Source organism: Notolepis coatsorum (genome assembly GCF_963971535.1).
Source record: "Notolepis coatsorum genome assembly, chromosome: 8".
Taxonomy (NCBI): Eukaryota; Metazoa; Chordata; class Actinopteri; order Aulopiformes; family Paralepididae; genus Notolepis; species Notolepis coatsorum.
Genome location: NC_140172.1, coordinates 82,219,180 through 82,234,653, shown reverse-complemented (window position 1 = coordinate 82,234,653; position 15,474 = coordinate 82,219,180). Strand labels below are relative to the sequence as shown.

Here is a 15,474-nt window from a genome sequence, read left to right as displayed (position 1 = left end):
ACTATTTACTAAATTATGGAGGCTTTTTAATCATCAAGGTAAGAGAGGATTTGTCATGATCAACTGAAGGCGTATGCTATGGAACAGTATGTGCTTGGCTACTACTTGGGTTTTCAGAAAAAGGCCCGCTATGTGACTCTAATCTCTAGCTAGTATCGTGTATTTCATCACAGTAGCCTCCCGGTGTTTAATAAACACTTCTAGCCAGGACATATCTGGACATATAAGACATATATGTATCATGTTTATTTTTTGTTGGCTGGGTTTGCGCATGCGGATTAAGGGAGATGTCAATCTGTTGTCGACGGTGTTAGTACAGGCGCAGTACATTTAGCTGTAAAAGCCAGATCAAGCTCAATAGCTTCTGTAACACGAACGCGACTATTCTGTACGATGCCATTGTTGTTGTGATGTTGGCTGAGTTTGCACATGCGGGTTAAGGGAGAGGTGGGCTATCGCGTCATCGGTTCAGGAAAAGACCCGTATAGGCTTGTAAAGAAGGCGACGCAAGGGGGGCGTCTTCAGATTTGCCCACTCTGGGAGCCAGTCTCAGAAAATAGCGTATTCAGGCTCCCAGAACGCAGTTCCGTGTGGATGAAAGGTGCATAATAAAATACTTTGACTGATTCGACCGACATGGCCTGAAAAGACATATATAGATTAGGAAGGAAAGGGGTCACTTCACATTCAATTTAACCCATTCAAAATGTAAACATTTGAGTTAATTTGTTAATGGAGGATTTAATGTTGGATGATGAGAACGGTTCTCAGTGCTTGAATTAGTTTAATCAACACTGACAGCCGTTGTAAGGTCAATCTAAATCACTTGGAGTGCGACTGTGATCAGTTTGCTGTACCCGCCAACTTACCTTCTGTTAGATAATCATTAGGTGTGAAAATATTGTTGTTCTGTAAATACACATTAGTCAAAGTGTTCTGAACATAAGACCACTGGAATCGAGATAGATTTAGACTTTATTTAATTTCTCAGGTTTACCTCAAACGTTTGATTTTTAGGTATTGATGATTTTAACTTTGACCTTTCAGGAGGGGTAAACGGCACCACTAGATGTCACATATTTTAAGGGATAGTCTGATGTTTGGAACACTAGCCCTATTTCTTTTTTACCAATGATGTTGTTGATCGGTAGAGTCCATGCTGTTCCTCATACTAGCTCTGGATAGTTAGCTACACACCAATGCAAAGTCAATGGGATTGAGCTCCTGTCTAGATACAAAGTGACTGAGGCTCACGGAAATCTACTTTGTGTGCTCTTGAGTACATTTCAGTCAGCTTCGAACAGACAACTTGACCCCATTGACTTTGCATTAGTTTGTGGCCAACTAGCTGGAGCTAGTATCATACTAGCTCCAGATACTAGTTAATACTAGTAGTATGAGGAACAGCATGGATTGTGTTGAGAAGAGAAGAGACTCTACTGATCAACATCAAGTAAAAAATAAATAAAAAAAGGTTAAGTGGTTCTTCATTTGTTTAGGTTTCATTTGTGAAGGTTTTATCTGAAATTGTGTAGAAAATCTACTTCCTGGATTGATGTAATTGAAAGCCGGGCCATTATTTGCACTACTTTTATTGTCTTTTATACCTATTATGTCTGCAATTTATGCATTGTTTTTTTATTCTGTCAATCTGTGTGCTGATTTCATGCCCATGTTCATTTTATACTCTATAGATAGTTATTCATATTTATTGTAGAAATGTGTGCATTGAAATGTCTAAAGTCTCGATGACATTGAAAATGAGGGTGACCTCAATTGTCTTTTTGAGTATAAATAAAGGTTGATGATGATTATAGGAGTCATGGCGCCATTGGATGTGTCGGAGTGTTGCAGTCCTAGTGGCAACATGCCGTTGTCAGCGAAAGCTAGCTGTGGCTTGATATATGTTCCAAACATTCCTGGGAGTTATGCAAGGTTTTAGCATTTCTGTGCAATGTAAGAGTTAAGAATGTTAAGAGAGAGAGAGAGAGAGAGAGAGAGAGAGAGCGAGCGAGAGAGCGAGCCAGACGGAGAAGCTTCCCTGAACTAATCTAGAAGAAGCAGCAGCTTACAGTGTTGAATGTTTAATATATACAATACACTTTGTTTACACTTTTTTAGTTTGTTTTTGTTTTATGTGTAGGTTGGAGTTGAGTGGGTATAGGAGAAGGGTTGCTGGTCAGACCATAGGCTCTGCAAAGAGATGTGTAGAGAAACTCACATTGTAATAAGTTACTAAACTCCACACATCAGACCTAAACAAAAGTGCAAAAACCAAGTGCGGTTCTTTTGCCTTGATGTCGCTGTTTGACAGTATTACAGATTCTGACTTTAATATTATTAGATTATTATTATATTATTGTTTATATTTAGGGCTGCTGCAGTCATGTGTAATTTAATAAACTCACGACAACACCGGTATTACCGATGATACCGGACATTTTTCAAAATGACGCTCAATATCTGTTAACATTTTTATTTCTCAACTCAAACATACAAACTTAACCAAATGTGATAATTTTTTATATACCGGGTATATGTAAAAAGGAATAGGGCTTTCAATATTAACATGTTAATTATTTTGATTGAATTATAAAATCTTAACAATTAATCACATTACCCTTTTGACCCCATCAGCTTTCCATATTTACCTACCGGGTACCCGTTTGTTTACATTCCTGAATCACATGTGTCACAGAGAAAATATGACCTGAATTTCTATTAATAAAAATAATGAAAACAATTCAAAGCATCCACTGGTGGGTAAGTAATGTACTCTATAGATGCCTGAACCCAGAGTAACACCGGGATCACGACTACAGCGGCAAGCCTATTTATATACTCTTACCATGAATTAGTATTATTTAAATGTAAATACCAGACCTTCCATATCTTGTATCCATGACACTGTTCCTGGTTTAGATTAGGGAGCTGCTGGGATATTTATTTCCCCCTAGGCTGCTGGGATTATGGCCTGCTCTGATTTTAATTCAAACCTTTCAACCCTGTTAAACGTTCCTTGTCAATGTTAAACAAACCTTTCTTTACACTTTAACTTTGGAATCTGCTCAAGATCACTGTTGAGAAACGCCTTGAGCCATATTATTTTTGCAGACATGAAGACTTGTGCAGAACTTGACCCGATTGAGCTAACATTATGTATTGTTTATTGCAGGAATGGGTGACGGCCACTGACATCAGAGTGACCCTCAACAGGTTGAACACGTTCGGAGACGAGGTTTTCAACGACCCCAAGGTCCTCAAGTCCTACTACTATGCTATCTCTGACTTCGCAGTGGGAGGAAGGTGAGGCCTTGTGTCTGCGTTTTTGTTGTTTTTACACAAACCGCTTTGACACTTTCATACATATTTGTATTTGGAATGTTTTATGTGAAGATCATAGTAGTTGCTATTCGTTTTCTTTTACCTTTTTATTTTGTATACCCTCAAAGTAAAGTGTGATATATCTTTTAGTATTGAATATATTAATATATTATTGAATATATTAACTCATTCAGAGCCACGCCCATATGACCAAATTAGGGCTTCTATGCCAGCACTTTACTCAATGGGAGGACGGGGATATTTGCGAACGCTTAAACTATATCTTAAATTATGGCTATGGGTCTAATACACCCGTCGCTTATCAATGACTTGCTTGCAGTCAACATGTACGAAACGGATTGTTTTTCATTGGTACATTTCCGTTTTATACTGTTTTGAATACGAGTATAGTTTTGGAGATTTCTAGTAATTCCAGAGAAATACGCGATAATCGCCCTTTAGTGGAATACACAAAACACGTTGTCATTTTCGGCTGATTTATGAATCGTTTTCAAATAAACGCTAGATTATCGAGAGTATATGTGTCCTTATGGACGATACAAAAGCGGGCTGAAAAATCGCTTATTCGTGACTTGCTCAGCGCTAACGTCACACACACACGCACACCAGCGTTTCCGTTAGCCGGTAATTACCGGTATTTGACCAGCAAAATCTGTTTAAGTCCGACATATTTAATCTCTCCGGTCATAGTGTCCGGTGAAAATAGTTCCCTCTGGGCACAGTTTGATTATTTGAATTGTATTTGGATGGGCTGGAGTTGGGTGGCCTATGCGATGAACGAAACAATCATTGCGTTTGTTGTCGTTGCTTCGCTCAGCGAGAGCTTGCTGCTGGATTTGCGGAAGGCATGCAGCTGCAGACCCACAGAACCCACCAGCTTTGCTGGCACAGTGCGGTCCCCAGACCTGGAAAGCTGCTCTGCGGGTTTGCAGCTGGATGCTTCTTGCAAACTAACTGCGGCCGGCTCGCGCTGATAACAGCTTTCATTGTTGGACCGGCTGCTTGGTGGAGCAACGATGAAACGAATGTAATGAATCGTTCGTCGCATGGGCTATTTAATTTTGGCCTGTTTTGGTACGGTTCGGGTGGTCAAGTTGTGCTTGGAGGGAGTTGTTTTCACCGGACATTATGACCAGCACCAAGTCGTTGGGAGGTGGAGATATACATCACGCAAACCCACGATAATGTTGCCGTCTCTCTCTGCAAAATTTCTCAGTTCTTCGCTTGATATAATTAATACAAATGTCCAATATAACGGAATTCGTTAGCTCATAAAAATGTGATTATAACAGACTGCTGTTTAGTGTCGGACCGACTGCCCACATACGCGGTCTATTTTATTTCAAGTCAGCAGCAGCACGGAGTATCGAGGGACTTATTTTATTTGGAATATATTAATGACTACGCAAAAGTAGCCTATAGTTTTAAGTAATAATATTATAAATCTACATGCCTTGAGGATGACATTCTTTATTCAATTGTTTTAAAGCTCAATAAACTATGACCGGAATTAATCTCATTTGTCCGGTAGATTGAAATCTTGCAGGTCACGGAGACCGGCAACAATTTTTTCTAACGGAAACCCTGACGCACACGCACACACACATGCTCCGATGGCGGTGATAGGAACATCTGATTAACCCAAGATTCGTAACATAAATTCCTTACCTCACATCAGATGTTCTGCAAAAAGATGAATCCAATTCCTGATCGCCATTCCAAATATCAACGCGTTTATTGATCCAACGTTATAGTCCAAAACACATAATCGACGCTGCTCGGAGTGTCCTCAGTCAATGTGGTAACACGATACTGCTTGCCCAAGAAGGGAAACCCGGACCGGAGTTATTTTTTTCGATGCACATTCCCAGCCAATCCAATCCAATGATGTGCAATACCATCCGGGAGAAGATAGGTGGCGGTATTTGCCAGATGATAACAAATTAAATTAAATAAAAAAATCCCCAATTTTTTTTTTTTAATTAAATTCTTTATATGCAGTCAGGCCACTGAACTTAGAAGCAGGCCAGGCCAGTGTTTCTAGTTGCAGCAGCGCAATAGTTAGATAACCTAGGTGGGGAACAACCAGGAGATCACTGCAACTCACACAAGTTGGAGAACTATCTCTCTCTCTCTCTCTCTCTTGCTCTCACACACACACAAAGGGAGCCGCATGTGATTGGTGAAGGCGAGACCCTTACAAAAAACTGTTGTTGCTAATCATTGACACATGCTAGCCTGTAATAATCCCCCCCAGAAAAATCTACTTTGCATTTGATATATTGCAAATATATGCCATCACACACACTGGCATTTAAAGGGTTAGAATTATAAAATGAATATGTGGTGTTATGATCAGGGCTGAAGTTGAATAAAAGATTGTATTTTTTTCAATCTGACATTACAAAAAAACTGATAATCCATCGAAATGTTTTTTAACAATCATTTGTGATGCCATCACAAACACTGGCATTTAAAGGGTACAAATAAAAAAAATCCTGCACCAGAATGCAGGAAATTAAGTATTTGTAACAAAAAATTTCCTGTTGGGGGACCCCCAGACCCCCTGCTTAAAAAGTGGCCTGACTGGGGCTATATTTTGCACTATATTTCCTGGCCTGAATGATTTCCCCAGTCCGGCCCTGGTTAAAAGCCTCCCATGCTTATTAGTGTGCGCGTTTGAACGTTTGCTTGTTTCAACCATACATTTCCATTTATAAAAAAAAATATATATATATATATATATATATATATATATATATATATATATAAATCAAATTTATTTATAGGGCCCGACAACACACGTTAATGTCCCCATGGGCCGTACAGGTCTTCTTTAAACAGGTCAAAAAGACAACATAACAATAAGTCAAGAACAGAACAAGAACACCATAGGGTCCAAACATTTTTTAGATGAATGCAAATAAATGAAAGAATGCAAGCACTCCCAGACATACCCCACGCGAAGGTAAGGAAAAACTCACTAAAACCTAACAATAGGGAAAAAAGCTCCACAGGCAGTGTGGAGGAGAGAAACCTTAGAAGGGCCGTTCAAGGGGGGATCTCCCTTCTTAGATGTTGGTGATAGTAGTGTTGCAGACGGACAGTTGGTAAGCATGCACTCATGTGTGTGGTGAAACACAGATGAGTGCATGCAATAGCAACTGTACATTTTGAAAAATTAAAGATAGAGCTAATAGCGATAGCAACTGAACATTTTGAAAGAATAAAGATAGAGTTGATAGCGGATCTATTTGAGGCACAGGGGCGGCGCAGAGAGGGTCACGTCCTCCCCGTCTTAGTCACGGGACATTCAACACTCCGGTCGTTGCTCAGGGACAGCCGGAGACAGGGAGATAGGGGGTGGCGCAGAGAGGGTCGCGAACTCCCCGACATCATCGCGGGACATCCGGCACTCCGGTCACCACTACGAGACCTCCGGAGACAGGGGGGCACGCAGAGGGGGTCGCAATCTCCCGGCCTTCGTCACGGGACGTCCAACACTCCGGACAACACTCCAGGACAGCAAGTCATAGGAAGACAGGGAGACGGGACAGGCGTTAGACAGCTCATGAGATTGTAGTAGGCGGACATAGCAATAGATACAAGTGGTAGGCATATATGTGAATGGAGTAGATATATGAAGTAAGCGTATTATGTGAATAGAATAGAAGTACTTAACCCAGCAATGAAACCGCGTTGACTGTTAATCTGTTAACAGTCTGTTAATCAGTTGACAGGACCACGGACAGACGGCGGAGAATAACTGATCCAAGGCCTCGGAGGTGCATGTAGAGCAGTCACTACAAGCTTGGCCAAGACCCCGAGGCATCCATCACCTTGGTCAGCGCCAGGAGACGGGTACTCAGAGAGAAGGGGGAGGGGGGGGGGGGGGGAAGAGTTAGAGAGTTCCCATGTTTGTGGTGCTGCAAAGGAGCAGACATGTAGTACCCTGTAGTGCCATGTAGTACCCCGTAGTGCCATGTAGTACCCTATAGTACCCCATAGTGCCATGTAGTACCCCGTAGTATCCTGTAGTACCCTGTAGTGCCATGTAGTACCCTGTGGTGCCTTGTGGTACCATGTAGTACCCCGTAGTGCCATGTAGTACCCTGTAATGCCATGCAGTACCATGTAGTACTCTGTGGTACCATGTAGTACCCTGTACCCTAACTAAACTACCCTATAGTAAACTACCCAGTGGTACCATGTAGTACCCTGTACCATAACTAAACTACACAGATTAATCTAAAGGTCAGTCCCCGACCAGGTGAGATCAAGGTAGGTTGAAGGAGAGAGAGAAAAGATGAGTCTTAAGCAGGGATTTAAAAGCTTCGACAGAGCAGGCGCCCCTGATGACGGCAGGTAATATATATATATATATATATTTTTTTTACCTCCTATAATTGTGGGGGTCGCGGCTCTCTGACACCGTTATTTGGGGGTCGCGGCCTGAAAAGTTTGGGAACCCGGCTAGTAGGCTTGGGCGGTATGACGGTATTACGGTATACCAGGGTATTTCGAGATCCCGCCGGTATGATTCTCAATACCGTGACGTCAGACTGCTATTACAGACACGGAGTTGATTGTAGTGCACAGCACGCGCCAGCAGAGGGTTACGTGGCTAATCGTTCCGGAAGCTAACGTCTCTGCCTGGCTGGTTGCTGGCTAACTAGCGTGGCTAATCGTTCTGAGAGCTAACATCTCTGCCTGGCTGGTTGCTGGCTAACTAACGTGGCTAATCGTTCTGAGAGCTAACATCACTGCCTGGCTGGTTGCTGGCTAACTAACGTGGTTAATCGTTCTGAGAGCTAACATCTCTGCCTGGCTGGTTGCTGGCTAACTAACGTGGCTAATTGTTCTGAGAGCTAACATCACTGCCTGGCTGGTTGCTGGCTAACTAACGTGGCTAATCGTTCTGAGAGCTAACATCTCTGCCTGGCTGGTTGCTGGCTAACTAACGTGGCTAATCGTTCTGAGAGCTAACATCTCTGCCTGGCTGGTTGCTGGCTAACTAATGTGGCTAATCGTTCTGAGAGCTAACATCTCTGCCTGGCTGGTTGCTGGCTAACTAACGTGGCTAATCGTTCTGAGAGCTAACATCTCTGCCTGGCTGGTTGCTGGCTAACTAACGTGGCTAATCGTTCCGGGAGCTAACGTCGGTACCTGGCTGGTTGCTGGCTAACTAACGTGGCTAATCGTTCTGAGAGCTAACATCTCTGCCTGGCTGGTTGCTGGCTAACTAACGTGGCTAATCGTTCCGGGAGCTAACGTCGGTACCTGGCTGGTTGCTGGCTAACTAACGTGGCCAATCGTTCTGAGAGCTAACGTCGGTACCTGGCTGGTTGCTGGCTAACTAACGTGGCTAATCGTTCTGAGAGCTAACGTCGGTACCTGGCTGGTTGCTGGCTAACTAACTGGCTAATCGTTCTGAGAGCTAACGTTGGTACCTGGCTGGCTAACTGGCTATCGTTCTGTGATTTGTTTACTTGGTAACACGGGTTGCTAAGGAATTTAGGTTCGAGGTTGAAGAAAGTGCACTTTTAGGTTGAAAGAACGGCCCTAATGTCAACGTGTTTCAATATAAGCGGTATGTATAGGGGTGCACGATATTGATTTTTTTAACCCAATACCGATAACTTTATGCTCCTCGAGGCCGATACCGATAACCGATATTTATTGTATTATAATTTTTTTTTTAAATGTATATTCCTGTAGTTTTGACCTAACCAGATTTATCATGACATGAGCGTTACTACTATGAACAAAACAAAGCCAAGTTTTGCTTGTACAGTGTCCCCCACCCACCCCTCGTACCCAACCTCCCCCACCCAACCACCTCCAATGTAAAGTGACCATATTTATTTTTCCAAATATATATAATTTGAATCAGAAAATTCACAATCCGTCAATAACTTATAATACATCCAACCTAACAAGTCACCTGCAACATCACCACCGCTACGATGGTGTTAAAAGCCTACGACGATGCGCGAGCAGCTAAAGCTGCTGTGAATCCAAAGCCAGCTACAAAGGAACCCGCGGCGCTTGTACCTATTGACGAGGCGTTTGCTAAATTAAAGAAGTTTGACAAATTACCCAAGGGCTCAAGCCGCTAGCTTTTAAGCAGTGCTTGGTGGTGCAAATTAACCTGGCTACTACGGAGCAATAAGTGACTGCGTATTAAACCAAGAGTTGCATCACAGTCATGAAAGGGGCTAGATTTGCAGCAGCTTTAGCTGCTCGCGCGTCGTCGTAGGCTTTTAACACAATAACACACCATCGTAGCGGTGGTGATGTTGCAGGTGACTTGTTAGGTTGGATGTATTATAAGTTGTTGCCCTTTTCCCCCCTCGTGGAACCTCTGCATTGCATTTGTTACAAATAGCAAGCAAACTTTTTTCCTCTGAAACTATTCCCAGACTACTGACGCCATCTTTGTTTACATCCGCGCTGCTTCGAAACTTACGTGGCTACGTCACAGCCAAGAAAGGGAGCGCTGGATTTGTGTAAAACACCCTCTTCCTAAACCACACGCTATCAGTCGTACCACAGTACTGGCAAAACGGGAGGAGCCTACAGTAAAAACAAACGCCCTTCATCCCAATCCCCCCCCCCCCCCCCCCCCCCGCGCTGATGAAAATGAAAGTCATACCGTCATATACCGTATACCGGGGTATTATGTCAGCATCGTATGACGGTATGAAAAAAATGATACCGCCCAAGCCTACCGGCTAGTTAACCCGACTATACTCGTGGTTGGCACGGAATGGGTTAAGAGAAAATGGATCATCGGAACATTGTTTGAAATTATGAATAATATGTTTGGCTGTGGTGGTCGTACAAGGTTGGTTCACTTTGTTTCAAATGGTAATTTATTTTGATTTATGTTGAGATTAGAAACAAATTTCAAGAATTAGTATTGACTAGTGCAGTGCCCGTTCAGAACGGTATGGCTGCTTGAAGCGTCCTCGAGAACCACTCCTCCAATGAACTTCACACTGGACTTTCTTGGCTCCTCAGTAATTATTTCTTCCAAAAAACTACATAGTGCAGCTTTAAAGAAAAAGCAACGGCTAAGCACCCCCTCAGAGATTTCTAAACAAAATGATGTTTAATAAAAAAAATGTGCTGAAAGAATATACAGAAATGTCAAAAAAAATACTAAATATATTATTAGGGCCCAGTGTCGCCAAAGTCACATCAGAAATCTAGCTAGCAAACACAATGCTCAAAGTGGAATGGAGTTAGAACGGAGTAGCGTTTGTTATGTCTGTCCCGTCTGCATGAATAATAACTGGACTTTTGAAGAAGTCTTTAATCATCATGCAGTGACACACACATGCGATGGGCGGCACACACAGGAACTCACATATTGCACACATGCAATAAAAAAAGATTTGGGTCGCCGATGAAATCGAGTCTGCGCTTGACTCATCCCGTCCTGGACCTTCTAGCTTTGAGGCGACAGTGTTAACCACTACGCCGCCGTGCCGTTTTCATTGAGGAGTATCTGTTTGTTGGACAAGGCTGATGATGAGTCGGTCTCTGTCAGATGGAAAGGTTAAAGGTTAGGAGAAGATGAGCTTTTGTTTCTGCAAACGCATGATTACGTTAATGACATTATTAATTTTTTTTAAATAAACCAACTGACTGTGATACCTTCGGTCTGTTCTATCTTTTTATTTGTGATGGATCAATCTAGCCAGGCCCTTATGCTGAAACGTAATATTGCTAAAGCTATACAGGTGGCCAAATTTTTAAACCATTCAAGATTGTTTGTCATGTGCACAGTTAAACAGACAGTTTGCCATACAAAACCATGAGTTAGTGATGATCATATCAATTATTGTCTACAAATCACCACAATATTGCTGATCACATCAGAGTGAACAAGATAAAAGCAATAAGAGTTAAAAGGGAACTGATGGTAGTTTAGGTGAAGATCAAATCAAATTTATTTGTAAGGCCCGACAACACACGTTAATGTCCCCATGGGCCGGACACGTCTTCTTTAAACAAGTCAAGAAGAAACATCACAATAAATCAAGAACAATCAAAGACAAAAATGCCAGGAAATCCAAACATGTAAAATGTATTAATAAAATTAATGAAACACTCCCAGACATACCCCACGCCGTCGCGAAGGTAAGGAAAAACTCACTAAAAACCTAGCAATAGGAAAAAAGCACCACAGGCAATGTGGAGGGGAGAAACCTTAGGAGGGCCATTCAAGGGGGGATCTCCCTTCTTAGATGTCGGTGATAGTAGTGTTGCTATAAAACAAGTTCACTGCTGCCATGTTCAATGTACTGTGACAAGCCTGGTGGTGTTCAGACTCGTCACGGTTCAAAAACAAACTAATTCAACTGTCCACACAAGTGCAATTTCAATCAATAAAGAATATTTATTTATTGGGCGGCTGATTGGCGCAGTGGGCAAGGCGCTCGCCACTAACGCAGGAGACGCTGGGTTTGAGCCCAGCTCTCGGCGTTGCTACCGGCTGGCCGGTCGTTCATACTAACACAATTGGCGAGTGTTAGAGGGTGGGAAAGCCGGTGGGTGGCGATTGGACGTTGTGGACAGCGACTCCTACAGGTCGGTTTGGTGACGCCGGTGCGACGGACGCAGGAAGTAGCGGGGGCAGCGTGAGCCTCCCACGCGTTACTCCTCGCCACAGAGTTCGAGCTGCTGCGGTGAAAAGATGCGACAGGCTGCCTCCTCGTGTACCGGAGGGGACACGTGATGCAAGGCTTCTGTCCTCACTACAGCCGACCAGTGGGAGGCAGTCTAGCAACGTTCAAGACAGGGGAGGGAAGAATTGGATAATACGGAATTGGGATGGGAGAAAAATAGAAAAAGTGGATAAAAAAAAAAATATATTTATTGAATGGGGCAGTATATAGTCCGATGGGCAATTAGAATGGTCGTAATACAGTCCAAGGTCAAAAACAGGCTCTCGTACAAAAAAGAGATTGTTCAATACTCAGAGTTGTCTTCCGGTCCAGGGTCAGTACATAAGGGGGTTTCTCAGCCAGTCTAGGGTCCAGTACACAATGAACACCTTCTCGCCTCTCCTCTCACTACCTCTCACCTCATAAAACTCTGTCAGTAACGATCTCTTTCTCTCAGTACTTCGCTCCTACCTCACTCAACTAAACTCTATCTGTCCTAGTGTTTTATGGTATGTGTGTCTGGTGTGTGTGTGTGAGGAATGTGGGTGATCTAATGGTGCACAGGTGTGTTCTATCAGTCCTAATAAGCTGCCTAATTGCTTCTCCTCCCGTGGCAGTAGTATCTCCGGTCCTTCACATAGCCATGGGACAGGGGGTGATATCTGTTGCCACAGTACCCTTCATGTACAATGTTAGCTGGCGCTATGTAAACGAGTACTCTGAACAACAAGTACTCTGAACAACAAGTACTCTGAACAACGAGTACTCTGAAGAACAAGTACTCTGAACAACAAGTACTCTGAACAAGTACTCTGAACAACAAGTACTCTGAACAACGATGATCTCACTCAGCATCTTAACAAACCACTACATCACCCAGGAATCAAAAGTGACCAGCAGTTGGTTAAGAGTTGGCAGTAGTCCAGGAGGGACAGATAGAATTCCCCATTTGCAAAGCTCCAGAAGTAACCTTTTGTCTGTGAGTTAACAAACCACTTTCTAATGTCTGAGCTACAAATGAAATAGATATAGATGGATACTTTATTGCCATTTCAACACATGGGTGATTGGGATTTGTCTCTGTGCAATGCTCATTACATCATAAAACAGTGGAAAAAACATACAGTATAAAAACATACAAGAATACATACAATGCAATCCCTTAAGTTGAAGTATTTCACAAACACTGCATAAAAGAGCTCAGTGCTCTATTTTAAAGTGCATATTGCCTTAAAGTGCCTGTTGGCTAGTGCTAGCCCTTATAGTACAAAGTGCCTGTGCATTAGGGCTTGAGTTCAGGTGACGGACAACCTCGGGATATGTGCTATTCTTAAAACGAGATGTCCTACACCTGAGACTTTAAAGTCTTCTACCAGAGGGAAGGGGGAATAATTGATATACATAAAGCAGAATATACACGTCTCCTGTACTGTGTGCCTTCTTCAAAGCAGTCATGAAGTCTTAATAGAGGAAAGACATTGAAGTGTCTGCTCAGGTCCCACTGCAGGGTGTTTTCCCAAGATGGGAGGTGGGGGGTCCTTGCAGTATCTAAGCCTGACTTAATACCCAAATAAAACGTTTAATTTTGTTTTATGATATATTTAATATATGCCAGAGTTTATATTTATTTATATATGTTACATATATTAGTTAATTAGCTGCCATAACTTCCAGAAGTTGTTCTGGAATGCATGAGTTCTCTGAGCTTAAGGAAAAAACCCTTAATCCACTATGCGTATCACCTCCAGCGCCGTCTGAGCCGCCATTGTCTGCAGATCCCGTTCAATCTGAATTGAAATCTGTCTGACGGGACTTAAAGCCCCCCAAGCCAATTCATGTCATAGCCCTTCCTTCCCCACAACCCCTACCTGTCTTTCAAACGTGTGATCTCTGCTCACCGTGGCCCAACAAGGGGGCGGGGGATCCCCACTTTTTAAGAAACCCTTCCAGCAGGCCCTGAGAAGAAAAGTATTGTTTTTTTCAAGCATTAAGTGTCAAACTGCCCCCTCGGCCACAGCGGTGTCTCCTCACCCATAACATGTTTGAAATGTGGAGCAGATTTCCATTACACAGCTGCATTCCTGGCATTCCTGCCTGGGAGGAGAGGGCTGGATCACTGCGTGCTGGAGACCGGAATGGGGGCGGACTGGCGAAACATGAGGGTGGAAAGGGTTGAGGACTTCTGATCTTCTTCACATGTCGGGGAACCCCCCCCCCCCCACACACACACACCCTCCCAGGCCAACAACACTACAGCATAGAACATTAACAGTCTGGACAACAACACTACAGCATAGAACATTAACAGTCTGGACAACGACACTAACAGTCTGGACTCTGGACAACAACACTACAGCATAGAACACTTAACCGCCTATTCTTCTGAATAAGCCCCCTCCCCCCCTTTTTTAATGCCATAGTTTTGCTTCCTGTCGTCACTTTTTCCGCACTGCCTTGCCAACGAACACCTGAAACAATGGAGCAGAGGTGGCTGCCATGCAAGTCCTCTCTTGTTCCGAGGAGAGAGACGTACCCCCTGAGGGAACATTCACCATACCTTCCCTCGTAGGCAAACAGAAGAGGAGTCCCCCCCACCCCCTCCAGAGTGGGGTTTGTTAGCTGTAATCTGGCTGACGGAGTCTTATCAGGGGCTATTATTTGGCTCCCTACTATTTACAGATGAGGTTAAATGTAATGGTAAATGGTAAATGGCTGCTTTTTTATATAGCGCTTTTATCCAAAGCGCTTTATAATTTGTTACTCACATTTTTACCCATTCACTCACACATTCACACACCGACGGCGGAGGCAACCATGCAAGGTGCCAACCTGCTCATCGGGAGCAATAGGGGTTAAGTGTCTTGCTCAAGGACACATCGACATGCTGCCCAGGAGGACACATCGACATGAGCCACTGTCGCCCCCCCGAAATGTAATCATGGTAGCATTGGCTCTCGGCTGACTCCCGACTGCCGAGTCATCGGGCCTACGTGTTCTGAAGTATCTAGTAGGGATGCACCGATATCGGCCCCGATATGACTGAAATAGCTAGATCGGGTATTTTTTTATAATTATTATTTATGTATAAAAATATATATATTTATAAGGGCGGCTAAGTGGTGCAGTGGGCAAGGCGCTCGCCACTAATGCAGGAGATGCTGTGTTCGAGCCCAGCTCTCGGCATTGCTACCAGCTTGGCTGGTCGTTCATACTAACACACAATTGGCAGTGTTAGGGGTGGGAAGCTGGTGGGTGGGGATCGGACGTTGTGGACAGCGACTCCTACAGGTCGGTTGGTGCGCCTGCGCAGCAGAATCGGGAAGCAGCGGGGGCGGCGTGTCCCATACAGTGTCACAATTCCGTGGTTTGAATTGGGTTTTGAAGTCAGTGTCCCATCAGTCCACACAACCAGTACCACTACCAGTACCACACAAACAGTACCACTACCAGTACC

At 43.5% G+C, this 15,474-nt stretch overlaps 1 protein-coding gene across 1 annotated transcript in view; it reads left to right on the top strand.

Moving 5' to 3' along the window:
* lamc1 (laminin, gamma 1) overlaps positions 1-15,474 on the top strand; it is a 161,307-nt gene that overhangs the window by 61,473 nt on the left and 84,360 nt on the right. Inside the window, exon 3 of the mRNA XM_084320745.1 lies at positions 3,176-3,306. Coding sequence (XP_084176871.1) covers positions 3,176-3,306 — 131 coding nt within the window. The remainder of the gene's footprint in view (positions 1-3,175; positions 3,307-15,474) is intronic.